A 26,375-nucleotide genomic window follows, 5' to 3' on the forward strand; every position below is an offset into this window, starting at 1 on the left:
TGACCTTGGGAGCAACTCCGAAGCACGTTTGTAAACGTGATGGTCTCAGTTCCTGCCTAACCGCTCATGCGGAGCAGTAATTAATGAACTCATTTTATACTGTAATCTTATTGGGTGCAAAAGGCTCTATCAGTGTTTGGGTGTGACCGGCGATGATGTTATTAAATCCCTATTAATAGGCTATTTGGAGATGAGGGAGAGGTGACTGAGGAGAACTCGGCAACAGGAGAATTACACCGAGGGAGCTCTGGCCCTGAGGCACGACGGCTGCGCGCGTCTCCACCGACGAGGCAGCACAACCAGAGAAGGCTCTCAGCAACCGCGGTTCTCGCAGCGTTTGTGGCCATTACGTCACGGTCTTCTTCGCCTCTCATTGGGCGAACCCGTCCAATCATGTGACTCCAGGATGGCTTATAAATACAGGCGAGGAGACGGTGTTGGTCCGCCATTTCGTGGACGCCGGATCGGGGAGAGTATCTGCTGGAGCCAGGCGGGAGGGGAGTGGGAAGAGACAGCCGCGGGTGCGTGGATTTGAGTCTTCGCATTTCTAATCTAAGATCTCGGTAAGAGACCCAGCGACTAAAGGAATGAGGTGGGAAATGGGCCTTAACAGGACCGAGGTGGGGCCAGGCCCAATGGCGGCGCCAGATTGAGACAAAGAGACGCTGCCGCCATTTTGTGACGTTCAACACGGGGCGGTGGAGGGGGCTCCCGGCCCCCCGGAGCAGGCACCCAGGCTTCCAAGTGGAGGTGCTTATAACCCTTCCCTGGGGGGCTGAATCGGGAAGTGAGATTGCTCGAGTTGAGGCAAAGGGGGTATCGGTAATCGGTTGTACTCTAGATCGCGGCCATTCAATTTATGGCGCCTTTTTTTTCTTTTTGCCCACGTTTCCTTAAGTAGCGGCTTAGGATTTTTTTTCTTCAAGTCACTACTCAAGACTGGACCCTTCGATCCATATTTGAGGATTTCTCTACTTTCTTTCATTTTCGTGTTACTTTAACTTCACTTTTTACAGCCTGAATCCAATAACTATTTTTTTTTAAGCTGATCTTTCTTGAGCTGTATTGTTCTTATAGCTGCTTCGCATTAAAACTGGTCAGGGTAAAGTTTTTGGGAAAGATTAATTCACCAACAATGGGTTTGGTCTCGGAACTTCTGGGCACAGGGCGGGGTCACACAAATAGGATGTGTCTGGGCGGGTATTTTTTTTTTTTTTAATTGGATAACGTGTTTATGAAAAGCCCTTAAGCTGAGTTTTTGGACAGGCTGCTTTTCGTATGTAATCTACAAGTTGATTAGATTCGTTGCTGAGGCGGCTTTATTAGTATTGAAGGTTTTTCAAATGTAAACTAAAGTGCCTTAAGTTCTTGCACAACAAATAATCTATTTTTTTCCCCATGAGGTGGAGTTAATGTAACATTCATTTTAAAGTGCACGATTCAGAAGCATTCGATACCTTCACAATGTTGTGTAACTATCACCTCTATCTAGTTTTAAAGCATTTTATTATACCCACTAAGGTGACCTGTACTGTTAAGCAGCCACTACCCTTTTGGCCTGCCCCTTTCTCTCCCGCAGCCCCTGGTAGCTACTAATCTGTCTCTGGATTTACCCGTTTCGGATATTTCACATACATGGGATGGTATTACGTGTATTTTTTTTGTCTGATATCTATAACTTAGCATGCTTTCACGTTTTGTCCATGTTTATGGGTACTCGTTCCTGAATACTCCATTGTATGGGTAATAATTTTGCTTCTCCATTTTGTTGCTGGACATTTGGGTTAACACCTTTCGGCTGTTGAGGGTAGAACAAGATATATATTTTTAAAAAACAAGTTTGTCCTGCTTGAGTAAAGTTTTGGCTTGTGAAGGCACATTACTATCACTTTTTTAGTGGTTTAGCCTTAACTGCTGTCTTGTCTTCACTTGTCATTTTGTTTTGTAGTCTCCAGGTTTTGCTTTTAATCCTACTTTTCAAAGTTGTTCCTCCCCCCCCTTCAGATAACTGAAATAGGTTTAAGTCTCTCAGTTCCCATTTTGTGGCATATGCTCCCCTACTGTTTCCTCCCTCCACTTCTCTGGGAGGTGATTTTTTTTTTTATTTTCTTACACAGCTTGGCTTCCAGGTGGTTATTGGCAACGATTGGGGTGTTTCAAGGGTAGTGCCTTTACCTTTTTTCGGTTTTTGAATTCTTTCCTAAGGATCTGTTTTTTACTGTGTGGGTTATGATATTTTGGATTTTTTTTTTTTTTTTTTGTTACAGAAATGCATCGTGATTCCTGTCCATTGGACTGTAAAGTTTATGTAGGTAATCTGGGAAACAATGGTAACAAGACTGAATTGGAACGAGCTTTTGGCTATTATGGACCACTCCGAAGTGTATGGGTTGCTAGAAATCCTCCTGGCTTTGCTTTTGTTGAATTTGAAGATCCCCGAGATGCAGCTGATGCTGTCCGAGAGCTAGATGGGAGGTAATTTGTTAATTTTTGCTAATAATATGTTGTTTGTCCTTTTAATATTTAAAATCTCTAGGATAAGAGGTTTTTAGATGGCTTTGTGGAGATTTACATAAATTTTTTTTTTTCTGGCCAAAAAAGGACAACGGTTTTAGTGACGATACGTAGGGAGAGTTTATTCAGTTTGCCATTGAAGAAAAGAATTTTATTTGCAGTTGGCGGGTGGAGAGCAGCATCCAAAATATGACTGAAATATTTTAATCTAAATCCACTATAAATAGTCATGTTGTAAACTTTGAAATCTAAAATTGTGGAATCAGACATTCCCTTATGGTCACATCCTGATTGATTGTAGCTGGATGATGGTTACATGGGTTTATTGTACCATTATCTTTACATGATAACACTTTTTTTTAGGAAGTGTGGGTGTTATTTCCCTATGCTTTTAGTGTCTTGTTGACTGGCTAAGTAACACCTGAGGTTAGTTGGGTGTTTTGTTTTGTTTTTTGGTTTTTTTTGTTTGTTTTTTCTGTGCTAGTGGCTTGTGGATGTTCCCAGGTTCTGGGATCAAATGTGACAGTGCTGCATTCTATTTTTTTTTTTTCTATTACTCAGTGAACTTATTACATTTTTAGTTGTACGATGATCATCACAATCCAATTTTATAGGATTTCCATCCCCCAACCCCCCCAAACTGTCTCCAGTGCTGCATTTTTAACTTGCTGAGCCACCGGGGAACTCAAATAACACCTGAGTCTTAAAGTGAACTAGTGTTGCCCTTTATCCTGGCATTTGCAAACCACTGGATTTCATGAAATCAAGGAAAACTTTGATCCTTAAGATGGAAAACTGAAAGGATCTGAGAGTTGGCTGTAAAGCTATATGAAAGGTCACTTAACTAAGCAAATTGCAGAAACTGGTTGAGAGCCCCACCTCTTCCCAGTGTCTGTCCAAATGTGGCTTATCTAAACTTAATGGTTGTGGACCAATGAAGAGGTGGGAGATAACTTTCTTACTGTTCTCACTTGCAATTTCTTGTCAACTATTGTGTGATGATTGAGTGGAGAGGGTTGTATTAAATAAATGGCCAGAATGCTTCTGTCCTGTTTACTGCTCTTTACTTGGAGGTATGAAGAGAAAGGAGACCAACAAATATAGTAAGGTTGGTAAACAATTGCTGGGACCTCAAAGGAAGTAGTCACACCAGCATGTACAGATGAACTAATTCTTTGAGAATGGATCCAGGGATTTTCACACTTAATATTGTCACTGTGATCATTGAACCCAATGATCACACTGACTAACAAAGCAATAAAATGTAAGGAAGGTGTTTTTTACCAGAAAAAAATATAGAAACTAAACCTTGTTTTGGTGTTAAGAATTCTATGAGCATTCAGATGTTTCTTACACAGAAACTAGCTATAAATGAATGTTGGGGTTTTTTTCCCGCTTTAATGTGTATCTTTTAATCAATCCGGCTGCTTTAAATTTAATGTTTCTTCCCTCTTAGAACGCTGTGTGGCTGCCGAGTAAGAGTGGAACTCTCTAATGGTGAAAAGAGAAGTAGAAATCGTGGCCCACCTCCTTCTTGGGGTCGTCGCCCTCGAGATGATTATCGGAGAAGGAGTCCTCCACCTCGCCGCAGGTACTTAGAGAGAGCGTGTTTAGAGGTATTGGTGTAATGGAGTAGCTGATAGGAACAGGTATTCTCTTAAAGTTTGTTGGTGGGTTTTAAACTTTGAAGAATCAGAGGTTTTTATGAAACATTTGCTGGGCGTAGCTTGGGGTATGTGAGTTGTGCTGAGTGTTGGCTTTTGTCTTAGGTCACTGTTCATGTTGGTAGTCAGTAACTTCTATCTTGGATCTATCTTCTAGTTCATCTTCTAGTTGCATCTTTCCAAGTCTTCCCTTATACTTCAATTTAGGCCTTTTTCCATTTCTTGACTCCATAATGACAAACATTACATTCAATTCTAGCTCTTCACCAAAATGTGTTTTCTACTATTGTAATATTTATCAAACAGGCAGCTGTTTTAATGTTGCAACTGGTAAAGTAGAAGTCATTCTGAAACTAACTTAAGTCACTGACCAATAAAGGGGGCTAAAGTAATCCCAGTCATCTGTTCTTCAAACCCAAATAGGAGAGAATTCAGTTTTTTTATAATTAAAAATGGCATCTTTCTTGGACCAGGCAGTATTGTCTGGATGCTAACTCCACATCTCCTCAAACCTCCAAAATAGTTTCTATAGGACTGAATTTACCTCTTACAGGTGAGTGAAGTCCTTCTAGGAGATAGGAGTTCAAAATCTTGCCCCTTTTGCTGTTTTGAAAAACAAAACAACACACTGTTGCCCATCATAATAAAGAGTATTTGTTAGCTAATAGATGGTTGTACTGATGGCTTGTTTTTCATTTTTTTTTTGTGCTTTTTGGTCCATCTATTAATAAAAATGAACCCCGTTACAGAGTCACCATCATGTCTCTTCTCACCACCCTCTGAATCTGCATTAGCCAGTCAACTAGCCCTTTCAGCGTCATGTGACCAGCGCGCCCCATTCAGCTTGGCTGGTGTCGTTTCACATGACCCAGGCATGGCCAGTCGTCAGGTTGCACCGCCCTTTGGTTCCCGAGCATGCTGTTTTCTCTCAGCCTTCTCTCCAACCTTAACCAAATCGGCAGCAGCCACCTCGACCGCCCACACATTCCTGGCCAATCAGCTCAGCTGTTTATTTACCAAATGTCTTCACAACAACTACAGCAGCAGCCTTCGGCTAACAAAAAAGCAGGAAAAATCCACAACACCCCCTTCGCCAACCAACTAAATCCAACGCAACATCTGGCAAAACCTTTTCAGCAAATTCTTCCTGGCCGTCAGTCCGGCAGCCTCACCTCACCATTTCTAGCTTGTTGAAACCCAAAAACTAGTAAGTTTTTCCTGCTTATACAGTTTACTGCTGGTTAAAATAAGGAGTAAGCGGCTTAAAGTAATTCTTTTTTCTGGATCAAAGGCTGGCTGTGCATAATTGAATGGTAACGTACATATATATTGCTTGAATAAAACTTTTAAGGGTGATAGGGAACTCATAATGTAACTAGACCTTCAAGTGAAACTTATTTGCATGTTTGAGATGCCAAACTAAAATTTTAATAATTCTAACAGATTTAGCTTTCCTTTCTAGCAAAAATTTGTTGAATCCTATCACCTTTAAATGGTTTTACTAACAGTTTTCAAAAATTAAAATTTTGGGGGTGAAGTGGGCCAAGCTAAGGTAATTTTGATAAGCCTAAACACACTCTTAAATGTGACGATCACAAATGGCAGTTCTAATGTAGCACTTAATGGCATCAATATTTACACCTAGCGCGTTTTCACAGAATTACACTATCCACCTGGTACCTAAGTCTTGTCATGGACTTATAGGTTTGCATGGGTTCCAAATACTGATTTATGGTACTGTTTTTGGAACTATTGTGGGACTACATTTTGGTGTGGTGTTTGGGTAGTGAAGTTAGTTTGACATGAAAGTTTTGCATTGGACAGATCTGCTGTGAAGCATTCTTTGTTAAAGTGAATCCATGGTTGGATACCTGCTTTTCACTTGAGCTTTTGGTTCCTTAATCCTTCTGTGCCTTTTTTCTTTTCTTTAAAAAAAAATTTTTTTTTATTATTTTTGGACGATGGGTGCCAGTTCTTCGGCACATTCACTGGGCCCAACAGTGAGATTGAAAAGTTGGGAAATGCCTCACGCCATAAATGCTAATTGACAGTTAGTCTAATTTTCCTGTTTCTGCTTTTAGATCTCCAAGACGGAGAAGCTTCTCCCGTAGCCGGAGCAGGTAAATAACTACTTTTTGCGGGCCACGTTCTCAGAAATGGGAGTATTTGTGCTGTTCCTAAGCTGTTTTCCAAATGACTTAGATAATAGTAATAGATGTTGACTTTCATAATGACTGAGGTAGTATCTGTAACCACTGTTAAGTTGTAAGAAAAATTAGTTTTTAGTTTTTCAAAATCTTGGAAATACGGGTGTATGATCCTGAATGGCCCTATTTTTTTTTTCCCCTCTGACTTCAGGTCCCTTTCTAGAGATAGGAGAAGAGAGAGATCACTTTCTCGGGAGAGAAATCACAAGCCGTCCCGTTCTTTCTCTAGGTCTCGTAGGTAAGATCTTTAATGACCTGAGGCATAAAAGACCTTGCATACATAATGTACTAAAAACAAGTACTTCTTTTAAGTCATTTTGATACAATTTTTGTAACTTTTGGTTTTTGTTTTTAGCCGATCCAGGTCAAATGAAAGGAAATAGAAAACCAGTTTGCAAGAGGAGTGGTGTACAGCAAATAACTTCATTTGACAGGAGTATGTACAGAAAATTCAAGTTTTGTTTGAGACTTCATAAGCTTGGTGCATTTTTAAGATGTTTTAGCTGTTCACATTTGTTTGTCTCTTGGCAACAAAAGTAAAGATGTAATTTTTACACATAAAGATGTAATTCTCTATGGTTTGAAATGAATCATATGAGGCATGTAATACCAAGAATTGTTACTTTACAATGTTCCCTTAAGCAAAATTGAATTTGATTTTTTTTTTTAAGTCTTGCATAGATTGATAATAAACCTCTAACTCCTGCCCAGCTAAACTGTGATGTTCAATATTACTGAAGCAAAACCGGCAAAAATTTGAGAAGACTTTCCATAGCTGGAATATGGTGTGCAGTTGTAGTTGAGCAAGCAGTCTTTAAAAGCTGCTATGAATGCAAACCAGCAGGTAAAAGTTAAAGCTGCATCATTAAACTACTAGATTAGAGGTTTAAAAATCCCACTAGTCTTCATAATGGACAGGATATTGTCCAGTTGTATAGAATCTAAGAAGTTTCAGGAAAATTAGTTTACTTTTGCTTTAGGTCATAAGTTCCTTCTGTGATTGCTATATATGAATACATAGCTCTTTGTAACATTCTTTATTTGAAAATTGGAGACTATTCAAGATACATTCTGATGTTCTACCAGTTTAAGGGTACATTGTAGAGCTGAACTTTGAGTTACTGTGCAAGATTTTTTTTCATGCTGTCATTTGTAATATGTTTTGTGAGAATCCTTGGGATTAAAGTTTTGGTTACAAATTGTTGTTTAACCTGAAAGCCTGTTTTTCCTTGCAAAACTAAAATCTGTGAGCTTGGTACCAAGTCCAGGTATAACATTCCTATTGGAAGCCATACTTATATTTTCTTGTAAAGTGCTTTTGACAATAAAATATTAGCATAATTGTGTAATAGTCGAACCCACTGTTACCATAGTTCTTGTCCCATAGAAGGCAGTTGGTTACACAAATCTTAACTCTGTAAGCACAGTTGAGGCTTTTGAAATGAAAGGAATTGTGTCCACCTAAGTGATAAAACTTAAATTTTTAGGCGTAGAAGCCAGTTCAAAAAGTCCATGATACTCAGTGACCAACATTTTAAAGTATAGCCACCTGATACATTATAATCCAAAGTTGCCCTTTAAAAGGGGCTTTTATCATTAGCATGAAAACTTTAACACAGAGCTTTAAAAATTGCTTCCATTTTATATAATTTGAGGTGTTGCATGGGAATTCTAAATTGGTCCGTCATGATGTAAAATCCACTATATGGTTAAAATGTAACAGTACAGAGTTGCATACGGAGGCATGCATAACTTTCCTCTTAGAAATCTAGAGGAGTTGTAACTTCAAATTTTTGTGCAATTAGATTAAATCATAATACAACAGTCTTGTGGCTTAGTTTCCTTAAATGTGCTATTTAAAGACAGTTTTGGATTATGCTGTACTGACTTTAATGTGAAAGATAAGTCATTAATCTGTAAGGATATTTTATAAGATACAAATCCTAAACACTATTTCCAGTGGTCCTTCTTAACCTTTCATGCAAATAATCAAGGGAGGAGAGTCTTTTGGTGTTGGTGAAGTTCAGTATGAGCCTTGTTATAGAAGATATTGTTAAGGCTGCCTGGTGATTTATTGGAGCTCAGATTTAGGGCCTTTTGTCATTTCATAGCTTAAAAGCTTTTGTTATGAACAAAGCAAGATAGCCAAAAATTCATGGAAGTAATAAGGTATATTAATTACACTGCTCTTAAATTTATATGGGCATTTTTGGCAGCATATAACTTGAAGAGACTTAAATTGGAAGGGTTTCTGTAAAAAATTATGGCAAAATGTGGCTGATACATAAAGTTAACCTCAGGGAGTTACCTTTAGGATCCAAATTTGTAATCACTTTAACCAGAAGCCCTAACACAAATTTATGGCTTGTTAAAAATACGGAAGATAGAAATTGTTAAAACCGCATTCTACATTTAGATTGCGGCTGTTCACTAGTTTCTGAAATTGTAAGTCCCATTTGTCAGTCTGTCTTGCATCATCAGTTGATGATACTGAAAACAGTCATAAAAACTTTGACTTGTGTATGATTACAAATGTTTGCTTACTAATATTTGGTGATAATTCAAGGAACATACCTAGGGATAAGTTGTTTTTTATGCTTACAGAAATATTTAACACTGATTCTCAGTTCATTGTGGATTACTTACCTCCATGTCTTAAGCAGAAAGATAAAAACAAAGATATATTAGCTGGAGAAATTTTTTTTTAATTTTACAAGATTTAGATACCTTTTGTCTACTGTTTCTATACTTTTTTATAGTTTCTTAAAAAAGATCATGTGATCAGTAGATGGCATCTCCAGGTTTTTTCACCCATGTATGGATAGATAGGAAGCTCTGGTTGCTTTTTGTTGTAGAGTCATGGTTCATGTTCTTACAGTGCTGCTTTATCAGGAATGGTGTTAATCATAGCAATTTCCAAAATAACACACATCTGATTCCAGACCCACTGACTCATATTTCCATTCCTGGTTACATAAGAACCACTGGTTTAGAATTTTGTCTTAATGTGCTTTTATTTTCAGAATCCTGAACATGATTTAGTTGTCAGATCTAGTTGGTGGTAATGTCTTCCAGGTTGTATATTTTTGTACTAGACTGCTGCCTTCTGGTTTCCTCTTTTTCTTTTAAGAATATGAAAGATTTTTGTAATTAAAGTAGCTGAAGAAAAACTGGGTTGGAGTATATTTTTACCAAAATCTGATAGTGTTGAATTAAATTTTATGTCCACAAAAGCTTTTTTCATCCTGTTTTATTCATTGGATACCTCACAAGAATTTAGTTCTACAGCATACTTGTGAGGTTCTGAGAAAAGACATTGAAAATAAGGTCTTTTGATAAACCTAAATAACTGCTTAATTTTGTTCATGCAACTTTTCCTGTATTGGGACTGTAGAAATTTATAATACAGTATTCTTGTCATTTTGTATCCCAATTTTTAATTATTAATGGAACATACGACAGCTGAGATGTTTCCCAGGTTAACATGAAATAGATTTGGAGAACATTACTTTCCTCATATTTAGTTTTTCCTTGGTTCTAAAGTCTTAGAATCTGGCCACTAAGTGCCTTAAACTATTAGTATGTATATACACTTAAGAAGTGAAAAATCTTAGAAATGTTGACACTTAGCTTCATTTAGGGCTTGTTAAAAACATGGAAGATAGGGGAGTTCCCGTTGTGGCTTAGCAGAAGTTAATCTGACTAGGAACCATGAGGTTGTGGGTTTGATCCCTGGCCTTGTTCGGTGGGTAAGGATCCGGTGTTGCCATGAGCCGTGGTGTAGATCACAGATGCAGCTTGGATCTGGCGTGGCTGTGGCGTGGGCCGGCAGCTGTAGCTCTGATTTAACCCCTAGTCTGGGAATCTCCATGTGCCAAGAATGCGGCCCTAAAAAGCAAAAAAGGAAGATAGGAATTGTTAAATTCCTGTTCATCATTTGAAGAGGTCCTGGGATGGAGAATATTTCGCTTTATTTCCAGAGCAAAATTAAGCTTTCCAGAAAAGTAGTTTGTAGGTGACTGAGTTCTTGTCACTTGTGAATTTGTGCCTTCGCTTCACTATTACCTCATTCAGATTGCATTTGGGGCAAGTTAGCATCCTTCAGTGGTTGGGGCTTTGTTTTGTTTTGCTAAGTCCCCAAACTTTATAGCCAAGGGGAAAAGTTGCTGAAAATTGCTTATTGAAGGCTTCCTTGGAGGAGGGTGGGGTGTTATTTATAGTGATTTGGGAAGGGGAATGATCAGTATATGAAATGGAACATTTGGGGGAGTTAAAAGTTTTTTTGAAAGAGTAACCACTTTAGAAAACATTTTTTAAATCTTCTAAAACTTAGGCAGCTGGTACTTATTTTCAACCCAATTTTTTAGTTTAGAGAAAACCGTGTTTCAGCAGGAGTGCTTTGCAAATAAATACAAACTGGAATATTGATTTGTCATTTAATCCTTTTTGTGTCACACCTTCCCCACCTGGCAGTGTATGACACAGGCACTTGGGTGTACAGTGATAAGGCATGACACCAGCTCAGTATCTAAAAACATGTAATATTTGATTTGTCTTCAATATTAGGATATTGAAACCTCAATTTTTTCATGTATACCTGTTTTAGATTAGGATAATTCAAGATGTGTTGGTTTTATGGTGCTTAATGCCCTAAGAGAAAGGGTCTTGGGTGAGGTGGCAAGTAATCTTGAGGGTGCTTTGAAACCCTTTAGCTCCTAAAAGCAGTGGAAAACAACTGAGACAGATGGTAAGGTGCATAAGGGGTGGGGGGTGGTTACTAAAGGTTCAGCTCACAGATAAAGGCTATAAAGAATCTGAGGTGAAGAAGAGTGGTACAGACAGAGTACCTTAGTCATAGAGTAGATACTAGTGAGCAGGAGCCAACTGAGTTGCATGGGTTTGGAGGTGAAACAGGATTCCAGTCTGGTGATTTTTTAAAGTTTTTATTTATCCCACTGTAGTTGATTTATTTTCAGTGTTATGTCAGTTTCCACCATTACAGCAAAGTGACCCAGTCATAGACGTAACATACATATATGTTCTTATATTCTCCATCATGTTCCATCACAGGTGACTAGATAATAGTTCCCTGTGCTATTCAACAGGATCTCACTGTTTATCCACTCCAGATGCAATAGTTTGAATCTATTAACTCCAAACTCCCAGTCCATCTCACTCCCTCCCTCTCCCCCTCAGCAACGACAAAGTCTTCTCCAAGTTCATGAATTTTCTGTGGAAAGGTTCATTTGTTTGTAGGGAGTGTTTTATATTACATACTCAATATAATTTCTAGTGATTTCTTGATTCAGTTTTGGCAGGCTCTAAATTTCTAGAAAGTTGTCCATTTCTTCTAGATTGTCAAATTTGTTGGCATGTAATTGTTAATGGTATCTTCTGGTTTTTCGTATTTCAGGGTGAGCCTGAGGTCTTACTCCTTCGCCGTCTTGATCCTTCTCCCAGTCTGATGATTTTTGATTTTCCTTCAGCCCTACTGCTGAGTAAGCAGTGTGGGCTTTGGTACTGGTAGGAAGGCCAAGAAGCTGGAAATGTTACTGTCCTCACATTGAAATGGCTGGCTTATGTGTCCCAGCTGTTTGGGGTTTAATGGGGACAAGAAATTGAACCGGCAGTCCTGTTTGGTCTTCAGTTGGCAATGTATGCCAAGCAGTCCATTTGAAATGAAATTGGTTTCCAGAAGGGAGGTTGGGAGTAGAAGTTGCCTACTTTTTTATTTTTTTTAGATAGGGTTTCACTCTTGGAAGTTCCCAGGCTAAGGGTTCTAATTAATTCGGAGCTGCAGTTGTCGGCCTATGCCACAGCCACATGGGATCTGAGCCAAGTCACTGAGCAAGGCCAGAGATCAAACCCACATCCTCATGGGTCATGGGTCACAGTGGAAACTCCAAAGTTGCCTACTTTAAATAAGGTGTAGGTGAACTCTGATAATTTGGAGAGGGCTAAGAACTGAATATTTGAAAACAGATTGAAAATCTTAGATTAAAAAATCTTAAATAGATTTAAAATCTTTTAAAGTAAGCTTCTTTTAGGATGCTGGAAGCTTGGGTGGAAGACTTGGAGTAGTCAGGTAAGGAAGGTTTTAAATTTTTTTTTTTCTTTTTTTTAATTCATCTGCCCTACCACACCTACTCTGGCCAGCTATGTCTTCTAGGAAGATAAATTTTGTTTTTCAGTACCAGTCTGCCAAACATTGTCCAGGGCCTTTTTCTTCTGTAATGCTTATCACTCACTTAAGGTGAGTATCTCTATTAAAAGAGGGCAGAAAAAAGTTCCTAATATCACTCCTTATGCTGCTAAACAAGTACACAATTTCCGACTTAGGATGATTCAACTCGTGGGGTTTTTTTTGTTTGTTTTGACCTAATAATGGTGTGAAAGCAACTCTGGAAACCAATTTTTTTTTTCTTTTTTAGGGTCACACCTGCAGCATGTGGAAGTTCCAGGTTGGGGATTGAATTGGAGCTGCCAGCCTACACACCACAGCCACAGCAATGCAGTATCCCACCCACATCTGCAACCTATGCTGCACTTTGTGGCAGTGTGGACCCTTAACCCACTGAGTGAGGTCAGAGATCAAACCTGCATCCTCATGGATAGTAGTTAGCTCCTTAACCCACTCGGCCACAATGGGAACTCCAGAAACTTTCAATTTTGATCTTTTCCTTGGCTAGTGGCGGGCAGCACAAAACTCTTGGTGCTTGGGCAGGGGCAACAAGCTAAGGCATGGCTCCCAGGCAGCCATGCAATCACAAGAGTAAACTAGTATACTTCTTCTGGACCTAACTATTCTGCTTTTCACTCTGTATTCAGTAAATTACATGAGATATTCAACATTTTGTTGGATAGTTTTGCCCAGCTGTAGGTTAATCTAAGTGTTCTGAGCATATTTAAGGTAAGCTAGGCTAAGCTTAATGTTGGGTAGGTTAGGTGTAGTATAGTGTTTTTAACTTAAGATATTTTCAATTTATGACTGGTATATCAAGGTGTAAGCTGAGGAAGATCTGAGAACATACTTGTCTCCAAAGCCTTTGTTTTCTGTTCTGCATTTTTATAACCCAATCATAAGGTACCATTTCATTGTCACTTAATGACAGGATTTAGTTGTCTCTAGTTCTAAAACATGCTCATGGTAAAAAGTGTAAATTGTATGTATACTGGGAAATAATTATTTCTTCCTTTCTTGAGGTAACGTGTTGAATTTTTGTTTTCTAGAAAGTTAGGCATACTGTAATGAGCAGGTATTTATACAGCTAGAAATAAATGGAAGTCATGTGTCCTTTAGCTTTTCTCTTATTACATATCTGAAGCATGCACTTCTGAGATGTTATGTTCTACTGAAATCCACGTCATCATCTGGGCAGGGTACCACTTGTTAAGTAGTCAAGATATTTCTTGGCAAAGGCCTACCTGGCTTTATCCTGATGCTTAGTGATGCTTAATTTAATGTGACTTAAAATGTCATTGTCAAGGAGGACAAAGCTGTGCTAATGTGAACGGGTTGATAACAAGTGTCCTTGTTCACTGTTAACCTTGAGTCATGGGCAGCCTTCAAACCCGTGACTCGTTGCTATGGCTATTCCAGTTTCCTGGTCTTGACATCACCCCAGTTTTAACCCTTTGGGGAACGTGATAGCAGCACTACTGAGTATTACATTTTACATAAGGACTGGTACACACCGAACTTTTAACATTTATGTTTGATGGGGTTTTTTTAGTTAACTTTTTCAACTATTTTCAACTATTTTTCCCAACTATTTTTCCTTTTTCCCCAAATGGACTCTGTTATGGTGAACACCTAAGAATTCTATGGTCAGACAGAGATTCATGAAAGCACCTACCTCCTCTGGTTTCAAAACCAGTGGCTGTAGTTAGGAGTCTGCAGCATTTCTTAGTTGCTGGAGGGGGGGAAAATGGTCTAAATTAAATGGGAATATTTGAGTGGTCACTTAAATTTAAGCTGTTGAACTGCCTTCAGCAGCTGCAGTCTGTTAACTTGGATGAATGCTCCATTCCTTTCCTCAAAAGATTTGGAATAATTCTAAGGTGAGTGGGAGAGTTTATAAGTGCATCATCTAGACTGGTTTCTGTGTCACCTAGCAGCCGGATGTGATTGTTTTCATCAGAAAATGCTTCCTTACTCCTTAAGTTCACGGTGCTTGTGTTGGGGATATCCCTTGAGCAAGGTATGGGACAGAAAAGGTAGACACCAGGCTGGGAACTAAAACTGAATTACCATGTTCTGAGCACACATGTGGTGCTTTTTCTCATCAGCTCTGATGTTGGGGTTATCTCATTTACTGAAGAAGCTCAGACAGGGAAAGTGATCTCAACCCTCATAACCCCTTGGGCCCCCTTTTTGTAAAGAAAATTTTGTAATGATCTCTGACTATTCTGAAATGAAATCTTTTTTTTTCCCCTTTTTAATGGCCACGCCTGTGGCACACAGTTCCTAGGCCAGGGATTGAATCTGAGTTGCAGCTGTGACAAGTGGGATCCTTTAACCCACCACACGGGGCTGGGTACCGAACCTGCACTTCTACCGTGACCTGAGTCATTGCAGTTGGATTTTTAACCCACTGCTCTAGAGCGGGAACTCCATTTTTTATGTTAATTATTTTTAAAAAAATCAAGATGAAGAGCTCCCTGGTGGCCTAGCATTAAGGATCTGTCTGGCATTGTCACTGCTGTGGTATGGGTATGATCTGTGGCCTAGAAGCTTTTGCATGCCACAAGTGTGGCCAAAAGAAAAATCAAGATGAAGCCTTAACCATGATACACAAAATAAAAGGAAGGCAGTTTATAAAGTAGTATGTATTTCTGTTAGGGATGACTGCTAAGAGACAAGTCAGATGCTTGTACCCACCTGAAGCCATTCCATACCTGTCCTATAAAAAAGTGAAGGCACATGTAGACAATAAAAACTGGAGCCAGGAAGTAATGATAGACCAGTAATTATGATAGGAGAGAGACGGAAAGAAGCTTAAATGAAGTAGGGATAACATGCCAAGATTGCTGAATGGGAGAAATGAGGAAGTATAATTTCACAAATGAGCTGGGCCTTAAAACTGTAATGGCAAAAATAACTCACAACGTGGGGCAGGGGTGGGGAGTAAAAACTATCCCATGGGGTTATGAAGGTTTAAGTGAATTAATACCCAAAATGTGCTCGAAACACTTCTTGGCACCTAAAACATTGTTCAAGTATTAAATAGTATATATCTTTTGATAGAAGAGTAACAGGTAAAACAGTAGTCCAAATGCACAGGGGTAGATTACTAAATTACTTTAGATAATGTTTTTGTTCCATTTAATCATTTAATGGCTTTATGCAGGCACATCCATGGCATGCATAGATTACTGGGCGAGAGATCCAGCCCATAACATAGCAGTGATATAGCCGGATCTTTAACCTCTAGGCCGCCAGGGAACTCCTGCAGGCACTTTTAATATTTTTTTACCTGTAGTTGGTTCAGTCCTGTGGACATGGGCAATTCTTTGTGTGCCAGGCATCGTATCTTCATCCCCTTCCCCTAAAGTCAGTTATGTTCCCCGGCAGTGTGACCATCACTGAAAAAAAACAAAACAAAAAAATCCTGGTTGCTCAGTGGGTTAGAGATCCAGCGTTGTCACTGCTGTGGCTCTGGTCACAGCTGTGATGCGAGTTCAGTCCCTGGCCCGGAAACTTAAAGAGGCGCAGCTGAAACAACCAAAAAAATCAATAAAAAAGAAAAGTCAATTTCCCAGGCACCCACTAGGTGGCAGTAGTGCCCCATTAAGAATACTGCTTTGCGAACACTGGGCCAAATTCTTTGCCTGAGGTCACTACCTGTTTAACAGAATTGAATGTCCAAAGACTTTTTTCCAGTAAGTTTTTTCCACTATAACAATAAAGATAGTAATACAGGCAATAGTGATAATCAGCATTTCTTGAACTCAAGTGCCAGCATTTTGCTAAGTATTTTACATATACATACCACCAGCTCACTTAAACCTCACCACTTGAGTGAGGGCAGTTTCTCATTTTGCAGCCAAGGCTTGGGTTCAAGACCATGTTAAGTGTTTTGCTTTTGTTTTGTTTTTGTCTTTTTGCCTTTTCTAGGGCCACTCCTGCGGCATATGGAGGTTCCCAGGCAAGGGTCGAATCAGAGCCATAGCCACTAGCCTACACCGCAGCCACAGCAACGCAGGATCCAAGCTGCGTCTGCAACCTACACCACAGCTCACAGCAACACCAGATCCTTAACCCACTGAGCAAGACCAGGGATCAAACCCACAACCTCATGGTTCCTAGTAGGATTTGTTAACCACTGAGCCACAATGGGAACTCCGTTAAGTGTTTTGTTTTGTTATGTTTTTGTCTTTTTGCCATTTCTTGGGCCGCTCCCGCAGCATATGGAGATTCCCAGGCTAGGGGTTGAATCGGAGCTGTAGCCACCGGCCTACGCCAGAGCCACAGCAACGCAGGATCCAAGCCGCGTCTGCAACCTACACCACAGCTCACGGCAACGCCGGATCGTTAACCCAGTGAGCAAGGGCAGGGACCGAACCCGCAACCTCATGGTTCCTAGTCGGATTCATTAACCACTGCGCCACGACGGGAACTCCTTTTTTTTTTTTTTTTTACTGAATGAATTTAGTTGTACAACAATCATCATGTTAAGTGTTGTGTGTAGAAGAGGTTGTACTTGAGCTAAACTGAAGAATGGGATCAGGATAGAAAGCTGGCTATCTAAAGGAAAAAGCCATCTGCATAAAGGCAAAGGCAGGAAACAGTGTTTATGTGGACTGACAAGTTTAAGACCCTATGAATTTATTCAGGGATTAGAATTGTACATTAGTATAAAGTCACAGCTAGAGAACTTGGGATTTTCAAACTTGAAGACTAGGCAAACTTTTTTTGGAATGAGATTTTATATAACTATAAATGATATTGCTGTAAAAAGTAAGTTCTAGCAGATAATATTGACTTAGAAAGGTAGGAAAAGTAATGTTTTGATGAATTGTAGTCAATTAGATTAACCTCAGAACCCAGTTTTTCCTGTGCTTTGTTTGTACAGAGAAGTGAATGCAAATGGAAACTTTTTTTCTGTGGCACAGGGGGTTCCCAGGCTAGGGGTTGAATCGGAGCTATAGCTGCTGGCTTACACCACCGCAACTAGGAATCTGAACTAAGTCTTCAACCTACACCATAGTTCACAGCAACGCTGGATCCTTAACCCACTGAGCAAGGCCAGGGATCAAACCTACATCCTCATGGATACTAGTCAGATTCATTTCCACTGCGCCACAATGAGAACTCTGGGAACATGTTAAACACCTCATTTTGCAATCCCAGAAGTAACAGAATAGGAAGGTCTACTTCAGAACAACCTAGGAACAGATTAACTTTTGTCATGTTAACAGGCATAAAGATGAACAGGTTTTATGTCTAAAAAAAAGTTTAAAAAATCATTAGCAATGCATGGATTCATTCATTTATGGCCCACCTGCAGCATGTGCAAGTTCTCAGGCCAGGGATTGAACCCATGCCACAACTGCAACCTGCGCTACAGCTGCAGCAATACCAGGTCCTTAACCCACTATGCCACAAGGAAACATCGACATGGATATATTTTAAATAACATCAAATGTGTGCTTAAATCACAAATTTAAGACTCCTGTAGCACTGTGTGCAAATTCCTATGCCGCCCACATTTACCCTGCAGATAAAGAGCCTGAGGTGAAGGGCCATGGGAGTGAGTTGCTCAGATTCATGGAGCCCAGCGAGGGCCATCTCTGGGTGCTTTGGCCTCCTGAGTCCCAGCCCAGTGCTCCTTCTGAGAGACCAGTTGTCATCTGGTGTGGCAGCATGCCACAAGCATAGCTGTACAACCCCTCACCTGAGAGGGCCCTGGCTGCCTGCCCATCTCCCTGGCAGATAAGGCCTCAGACAGAAGGCAAACAGTACGTGGCTCCAGGAGTCAGTGCAAGTCTGATTCACCCAGTGGTTTGTGCCTGCGCCAGCCCCAAAGGCTGTCTCCTGGTCCTCTGCCTTTTTTGTTTTAATTTTTGACTCTTTAGGGACACACCTGCACCCGTGGCATATGGAGGTTTCCTGGCTAGGGGCCGAATTTGGAGCTGTAGCCACCGGCCTATGCCACAGCCACAGCCACATCAGATCCGAGCCACATCTATGACCTACACCACAGCTCACAGCAATGTCAGATCCTTAACCCACTGAGTGAGGCCAGAGATCAAACTAGCATCCTCATGGACACTAGCTGGGTTTGTCAACCACTGAGCCACTACTCATTTCCACCACTTCCCTCACCGTGGCCAGATTCAGGACTCTTGAGCAACAGGCAGACACCTGAGAGCTCCAGAATGATGCTGACTCTTTTAAGGAGGGTTTTCCAGGCCGAATAGAGACTTGTCTGGTGCCACACAAACCCCCCCCATCAGCCTTGGTTTCAATATCAGGGTGGAGCAGCATTGTGGGTGGGGGCACTGTGTTCCTAGGTCACAAACACGCTGGTAACAGATGGTGCCTCTGGAGTGTGGGAGAGAACAACAGGTGGGCTACCTATCCCCCCAGGATTTAAAAAGTATTATTTATCAGCATTTGCCTTTTGAAAGAAGCAATCTGCTTACAAATGGTAGGGCGTTTAGAAATTTGTTTTTTTTTTTTTTTTTTTTTCAGAAAAGCATCATTAGAAGACATTTCTTATCAAAGTATAATAGCTTTTGTCTTTTGTCTTTTTAGGGCTGCACCTGCAGCATATATATAGAAGTTCCCAGGCCAGGGGTCAAATCAGAGCTACAGCTGCCAGCCTATACCACAGCCACATCAATGGGATCTGAGCTGTGTCTGCGACCTGCACCACAGCTCACAGCAACACTGGATCCCTGAATCACTGATTGAGGCCAGGGGTCAAACCCTCAGCTTCATGGATACTAGCAGAGTTCATTACTAATGAGCCACAAAGTGAATTCCCAGTATATTAGCATTTTTATTTAGAAAATGTATTCTGTTGCCACTGAAGAGAAGCAAGCAATGTTTTTATACAGAAACATGCTGTGTGTGTGTGTGTGTGTGTTTGCCATTTCTAGGGCCGCTTCCTGCAGCATAGACCCCAGGCTAGGGGTCTAATCAGAGCTGTAGCCGCCGACCTACACCATAGCCACAGCAACATGGGATCCGAGCCGCGTCTGCGACCTACACCACAGCTCGTGGCAACACCGGATCCTTAACCCACTGAGCAAGGCCAGGGATCGACCCCGAAACCTCATGGTTCCTAGTCAGATTCGTTAACCACTGTGCCACGATAGGAACTCCCAGAAACAAATGCTTTTTATTTTATTTTTTATTTTTTTGTCTCTTCGTCTTTTCTCGGGCTGCACCCACAGCATATGGAGGTTCCCAGGCTAGGGATCCAATTGGAGCTGCTGCCGTCAGCCTACGCCAGAGCCACAGGAACTTGGGATCCAAGCTGTGTCTGTGACCTACACCACAGTTCATGGCAACGCCAGATCATTAACCCAGTGAGCGAGGCCAGAGATCGAACCCTCAGCCTCATGGTTCCTGGTTGGATTCGTTAACCACTGAGCCACTACGGGAACTCCAACAAATGCTGTTTAAAAGTAAGTTCAGGGAGTTCCCATCGTGGCGCAGTGGTTAACGAATCCGACTAGGAACCATGAGGTTGCGGGTTCGAGCCCTGCCCTTGCTCAGTGGGTTAACGATCCGGCGTTGCCGTGAGCTGTGGTGTAGGTTGCAGACGCGGCTCGGATCCTGCGTTGCTGTGGCTCTGGCATAGGCTGGCGGCTACAGCTCCGATTGGACCCCTAGCCTGGGAACCTCCATATGCCGCGGGAGCGGCCCAAGAAATAGCAAAAAGACCAAAAAAAAAAAAAAAAAAAAAGTAAGTTCATACACTGGAAACTTTGGATGGAACAGGCTGTTATTTATTAATCAACCTGACCTTGACCTAGAGCAGGTCCCTCAGAAGCAGGTTCCTACAGCATTGCTCTGCTGGGAAAGGCTTGTCTCTAAGGCCGTGTGGTCACGTTGCAGGAGAAGGAGAGGTTCTGCTTTCTTCAGAGTTGGAAGACTGACCTTGATCAAACTGCTATGCGACTGTATACCCGCTCCTGGCACGTCACTGTGGCCTCTCGTGATAGTAAAGCCTTTGGCCTCTCTGGGAACTCAGTCTCCACAGCCGAGAAGTAGCAGCCACGCTACTTCCCTTCTAGGCTGGTTGGGACAAAACCTGAGGTAAAGCTTCAACAGCTGCCTGGCAGAGAGGAAGCCCTAAAAGTTGCCAGGCTCATCATTATTCACATTAGCTCTACTCCAACTCCTTTAATTACTCATTTTTAATTCAAAGGTAATCTGTGACATGGTAGAAAAATTAGAGAACGAACTTAAAACAAAAAAGGAAGAAAGTGACCCAATAGCTTCTGGTTTCTGTGTTTTTCTATCCTGTTTTCTTTACAATGTGTGCTTGGAATGGGAAGTATCTTCATTTGCACTTGGGGGTGTTGGAGAGGTGATATCATGGCCCCACTCTGCAAAAGAGGAAACTGAATTCCAGAAAGAGGAAGTGCCTCCCCCAAGGTCATGCAGATAGTAGGAAGGTTAAGCCAGGTTTGAAACCCACAGCCACTGAGTCCAAGCCCAGCACTTTCGTCAGGACCAGGAGGGACTTCAGAAGAGTCTCAGACACCTGCCCCCAAGGCTCCATGTGTGCAGGAAGCCTGTGCCTATAATAGCATATTTGCTTCATGATGACTTCAGGTACTTAACGATTCCCCACTGAAGTTCGTATTCTGTAGCCTCCCCAGTCCTAGAGTCCTAAGAGTGGGCAGACTGTGCATAAATAACTCACTTAGGGTTTTTGGATCCCTGAGTTTTGCTTTCCTAAGGATACTGGGTTGGCACCGTCTTAAGGTCTGCAGGCACGTAAGTCCTTCTGGGCTTTTCCCTCGCTCTTTTTTTTTTTTCCCCCCGGCTTTTTAGGGCCGCACCCATGGCATATGGAGGTTCCTAGGCTAGGGGTCGAATCAGAGCTATAGCTGCCAGCCTATACCACAGCCACAGCAATGCAGGATCCAAGCCCTGTCTGCAACCTACACTGTAGCTCATGGCAATGTCAGATCCTTAACCCACTGAGTGAGGCCAGGGATTGAACCCGCATCCTTATGGTTCCTAGTCGGATTCACTTCCACTGTGCCACGACGGGAACTCCTTCCCTCACTTTTTTTTTTTTTTTTTTTTTGGTCTTTTCTAGGGCCGCTCCTGTGGCATATGGAGGTTCCCAGGCTAGGGGTCTAATCAGAGCTATAGCCGCTGGCCTAGACCAGAGTCACAGCAATGTGGGATCCGAGCCACGTCTGCAACCTCCACCACAGCTCATGGCAATGCTGGATCCTTAACCCACAAGCAAGGCCAGGGATCAAACCGGCAACCTCATGGTTCCTAGTTGGATTCATTAACCACGGAGCCATGACGGGAACTCCCTTTTTTTTTTTTTGTCCTCCTTTTTTTTTCCCTCACTTTTAAAGGGTGCTTTTTGGGAGTTCCTGTCATGGCTTCATGGTAACGAAGCCATGGGGACACAGGTTTGATTCCCTGACCTCAATCAGTGGGTTAAGGATCCAGCATTGCCATGAGCTGTGGTGTAGGTCACAGACACAGCTCAGATCCTGTGCTGCTGTAGCTGTGGCCAGCAGCTATAGCTCCAATTCAATCCCTAGCCTGGGAGCATCCATATGCCACAGATGAGGCCCTAAAAAAGCAAAAAAAAAAAAAAAAAAAAAAGTAGTTCCCAGCAAATATTTCTATTCTTTTCTAAAAGAAATGCCTAAAGTAACAAATATGCATGGTGCATTTCAAAGGTTAAAAATATGCATGGAGGTAGAGGTCAAGTGGATTGTTGGCAAATTGTTTCCTTAAAACCTATTAGTATAATTTTTATTCCAAAACGATAATTTTAAAGAATTTGAAAAAGATAAGGACATCAGCTCATGAACTCTAATTGTATGATTGTAAATAGTCACTTGTGATGTAGGCCCTGCCATATGCTGGTCCAGGTAGCACACACACTTATCTCCTGTGCCAACCAGGCAGTCATATCTAGTAGCCCTGAGGGTCAGGTGAAGGAAGAGAAGGGATCCTCACTTACTTGGTAAGCCCGTCTGCAGGAGCAGGGACAGCTGGGCTGGAGGTGGCATGTTACCTCACATGGTGGCCTGCACCTTCTCCTTGCACCCTGTAACAAATGTCTGCCAGCTGAGCTCTGACTCAGCTTTATCCACTGCTTCAGGCGGAGGCAGCCCATGATTGAAGACAAGTTTGTTACACTGGGACCAAATGGCCTGCAAGGTCTTTTTCAGCACTGACATTCTAGAATTTGGCAAGTCCAGAAAAAGAATGAGGTGTTTTTTTGTAAGGATGGCAGGTCCAGACAGTCATCTTCCTGGAGGGGAAAGGAAAAAGGTTCAATGCATACAGTGGGTGACAATTCATCCAAAGTAGGAGCATGCTTTTTAACAGGCTTTTGTGCTACAGCAGTCAGGCAAGTGTTAGTATTTGAGATTGGAGCAGTCTCAAATCTTAATCCTCATGCAGCTCTGTTAACAGTTACTATTCCCACTGCACAGATGTGGAAACTGAAGCTTAGAGAAGGAAACTAACTTACCCTAGAGTGAGGAAATGCCACAGCCAGAACTAGAACCCAAAGCCTGACTTCTTAGGCCTAAGCGCTTGTGGCACATCTCAGCTGTGTGTATATGCTCTTAACAGCCTTGGCATTGGGATTCACATTCATTCAGAGGCTACATGGATACCTGTTAAACCCCTGGAGGAAGCAGGTTATTTCTTAGGGAGGGCCAGTGGGTGTGAAGGCCGCAGTATGGGAAAATGATGCCAATGAAGAATGAAGACTGCCAGGGCCAGGAGTTGTCTCTGCAGTGGCCACTGGGTCGTCTTTCATTGCTCAGAGCAACATCAAGAAGGTTCTTCACAATATCTCCAGGTTGCGCCTTGGGATCGAGTTCTATGGCTGTTTCTAGCGGGAGAGCACAGCATTCAGAGTCTGGAGACCTGGATTTGGCTCCGGGCAATACTGTTACGCAAGCGTGAGCATCTTCCATGGCTCCTTAGGCCTTGGTCTTGTCATCTGTAAAATGGAATTAATATACTATTTTATAGGGCTAGTATATGGTTTAAATGGGAAAAAAACCCACCAATAATCTTTAATGAAAGTTTCATAGGTGCCCAGCACTGTTCACCTTGTTAACGATTTAATCACAGCAACCCTCAGAGGGTAGGTGCTATTACTATCTTCAGGTTAGAGAACAAAGGCAGCCTTGCCCAGTCGGGTCACCCATGGGCCACAATCCTGAGGTTATGTTCTAGGAAACACAACTCAGTGAAAAAGTGCAGTCACTTCCATAATCACTAATGCAGAGTCTCAGTGAACACTTAGGGCACCTGCACTCTTTGACAGGTATACATTAACCCTTTCCCAAACACATTAAATAACACTACTAGGAAAATGGTAATGAAAGAATAAGGCACTAGGCAATGGTGTATAGCAACACATGCCTAAAAACCCTGCACTTAGAATACATATAGATAAAAGGATACACTAGAATGGCTGCCTGTGGGGTAGGGGGATGGCAGTGATCCACAGGGTAAAGGGGAATACATAAAACAAGAATGGACTTGCCAGGACTAGTGATGACTGTGAGCCATCATCTGGGGTGTAGGATTGATTCATCGCACTGCATCAGAGGGCCAAAAATAAAATCGAGTAAAATAAGAGATGAGATGAAATCACTGCCTGAAACACATTGGCTATGGGCTCAAGGAGGAAAGGGGGCATACCTCCTGGGCTGCCTCACCAAAGGCAGAGGCCTGGAAGTGTCCTTGAGTCGGGTAAATGAGGTCAAGGGGAGAGCCAGTCACACCTATGTCTATAGCTCAAGCTCTAGGCCAGAGGCCACAGGCAGACTTTCAAGGCCCTAGGCAAGGAGCAAAGGGCAGCTCTTGGGTTAGTGTCAGATGTCACAAAGTTATCTGCTATCACACCTTCCTCACCAAGGTTTAGCCAAATCCACTATCAGGATGATTCGAAGGATGTCAAGGAGTTCCCACAGTGGTGTAGAGGAAACAAATCCGACTAGTATCCATGAGGATGCAGGTTCAATCCCTGGCCTCGCTCAGTGGGTTAAGGATCCAGTGTTGCCGTGAGCTGTGGTATAGGTCACAAATGTTGCTCAGATCTGGTGCTGTTGTGGCTGTGGTGCAGGCCAGCAGCCGCAGCTCCAATTCGACCCCTAGCCTAGGAACCTCCATATGCCATGGGTGTGGCCCTAAAAAGACCCCCCCCCCCGAAAAAAAGAGCGAAAGAAAGAAAAGAGAAAAAGACACCGATGTAAGTCAGCAATCCTATGATTATATGATGATTGTTGGCTTCTTCACCATAAGAGTTCTTCCACACACGGTCTAAGCGGTACACCCACCCAACTCCCATGCCAATGGACTGCATATGACGATCAGGTAAAGGAAGAGGGTATCTTCATTTCCTCAGATTGCCCATCTTTAGAGAGGGTCAGCTGGATGTAGACCTCCCTCAACAGCCCACGTGGGTACTGGAACCCCCTAGGCAAGTGAGTATCCTCTGGGCACAAAGTCTGCAGTTCTAGGCTCAGGACACAAGGTGGCAGCATGGGGAAGAAAGCTAGTTCTCAACTCCATGCAGAGAACATGCAGGTTTGCTTGTAAGTATAGGAAGTTAGGGACCATGGTCCTTAGAGGGTGAGTTGCTCATTTATTAAACATGAAATAAGGCAGAAGCCTATAACTCCAGTGGCTAGGAAAGGGCATTAGGAGAAGCAAGCATGATTTCCTAGAAAGTAGTCCTCACTCATTAACCACCACAGAGGTGGATGACTGTATGTGTGTTAATGTACGAATGCTTATGTGTGTCTATGTGTGAATGTATGTGATCATGTATGTATGGTGTATGTGACTAGTGAGACTCTGAGTGTGCGAGGGTGACTGTACATGAGTGAGAGAGTGTGGGGATGGGGGTGGGGGAAGAGGGAAGCAGCAAGCTCAGGTGTCGCCAGAAAGGCTGGGAGGAAACTATAAAGCTGGGCGATGCCGTCTTTATCAGGCAGCACTTCTGAGTCAATAGGGGCAAAGCGCAAAGTTCACATAGATAGTAGTGACTGGGAGGCATGAAGCATGGCCGTGGTATTGGAGAGGAGGCAGTGGCACTCTCCTGGGAAAGAAGGGCCCACACTAAATTCCACTTAGCTCTAGACTCAGAGAATGGATTCTGGGCCCAGGTTCCATCCAGCTGGGACATTTTCAAGTGGTGCACGGGGGACAGTTCATCTTCCTCAGCTTAAGTTTCTCCACCTTAAAATTGCAGAACTAGTTAGGCCTGCCTTCCTGGCTGCATGTGAGGATCAAAAGAGAGCCATGTATGTAATGCATGTATGAGAAGGCCTAGTATGTGATGAGTGTGTGTCTGTTGGCGGTGGAGCAAAACATGAAACCATGCTATTCAAGGAGCCTCATGGACAGCTTGGTGTGTAAGTGCCACCAGTAAGGTCAGTCTCCTGTCCTCTGCCTGCCCCCAGGCTTCTGAAGACAAGCAGTGGGCCTTCTCAGGAAGTGGTGAGTGCTCTGTCTCTGGGGAAGGGCCCTTTGCAGGAGACAAGCTTGCTTGGAAGGGGCTATTAGGCCTACAACCTTCTAGATCCAATTCCAGATCTGACATTGAACACTCTGGGTGGTTTAGAATATGGACTCATGCAAATTCCTGTTCAAGTTTTGCCCTTGTTTCTTTTCTTTTTTCTTTTCTTTTGGTTTCTTCTTTTTATTAAGGACTGGGTGGAAAGCATTTGGTGTCATTAGGGACTTTGAAACTACCGCCTCACACTGGGAGTTGGTTTGAGTCAACTGGTCACCATGGAA

The 26,375-nt window shown here is 42.2% G+C and overlaps 1 protein-coding gene and 1 long non-coding RNA gene across 4 annotated transcripts in view; one reads left to right on the plus strand and one right to left on the minus strand.

Annotated features, from left to right (window-relative positions):
• The first annotated feature begins 444 nt into the window (after positions 1–444).
• On the plus strand, positions 445–9,555 carry SRSF3 (serine and arginine rich splicing factor 3). 2 transcript variants are annotated; one of them, XM_021098646.2, is made up of 6 exons: positions 445–563; positions 2,268–2,475; positions 3,971–4,105; positions 6,260–6,298; positions 6,537–6,623; positions 6,741–9,555. In XM_021098646.2, exons 2-6 carry the CDS (start codon positions 2,270–2,272, stop codon positions 6,766–6,768), a joined length of 495 nt encoding a protein of 164 aa, XP_020954305.1. In that variant the 5' UTR covers positions 445–563; positions 2,268–2,269; the 3' UTR covers positions 6,769–9,555. The 2 variants fall into 2 exon arrangements, with proteins under 2 accessions (XP_020954305.1, XP_020954304.1); XM_021098645.2 differs by having other exon boundaries at positions 445–521.
• A 1,757-nt stretch (positions 9,556–11,312) lies between these two features.
• LOC102161912 (uncharacterized) overlaps positions 11,313–26,375 on the minus strand; it is a 38,489-nt gene continuing 23,426 nt past the window's right edge. The window contains exons 2-4 of one of the 2 annotated variants that reach the window (XR_304410.4): positions 23,231–23,562; positions 22,567–22,860; positions 11,313–15,970 (exon numbers count right to left, since the gene is read on the minus strand). This is a non-coding gene — a long non-coding RNA (uncharacterized LOC102161912). Of the gene's footprint in view, positions 15,971–22,566; positions 22,861–23,082; positions 23,563–26,375 lie in introns of both variants that reach the window. The other variant, XR_014810056.1, reaches the window with a different exon arrangement.

Source organism: Sus scrofa, chromosome 7 (assembly GCF_054392235.1).
Source record: "Sus scrofa isolate SSC_HxYL_T2T_F1_AM1 chromosome 7, Sscrofa_HxYL_maternal_Yorkshire_Landrace_v2.0, whole genome shotgun sequence".
NCBI classification, from domain to species: domain Eukaryota; kingdom Metazoa; phylum Chordata; class Mammalia; order Artiodactyla; family Suidae; genus Sus; species Sus scrofa.

What these genes read in the sequence shown, in the direction of transcription:
- SRSF3 (XM_021098646.2), top strand. Translation starts at nt 2,270, where the DNA reads ATGCATCGTGATTCCTGTCCATTGGACTGTAAAGTTTATGTAGGTAAT. An exon ending in AGTCCTCCACCTCGCCGCAG is followed by an intron (nt 4,106 to 6,259) that starts GTACTTAGAGAG and finishes TTCTGCTTTTAG; the next exon opens with ATCTCCAAGACGGAGAAGCT. An exon ending in TTCTCCCGTAGCCGGAGCAG is followed by an intron (nt 6,299 to 6,536) that starts GTAAATAACTAC and finishes CTCTGACTTCAG; the next exon opens with GTCCCTTTCTAGAGATAGGA.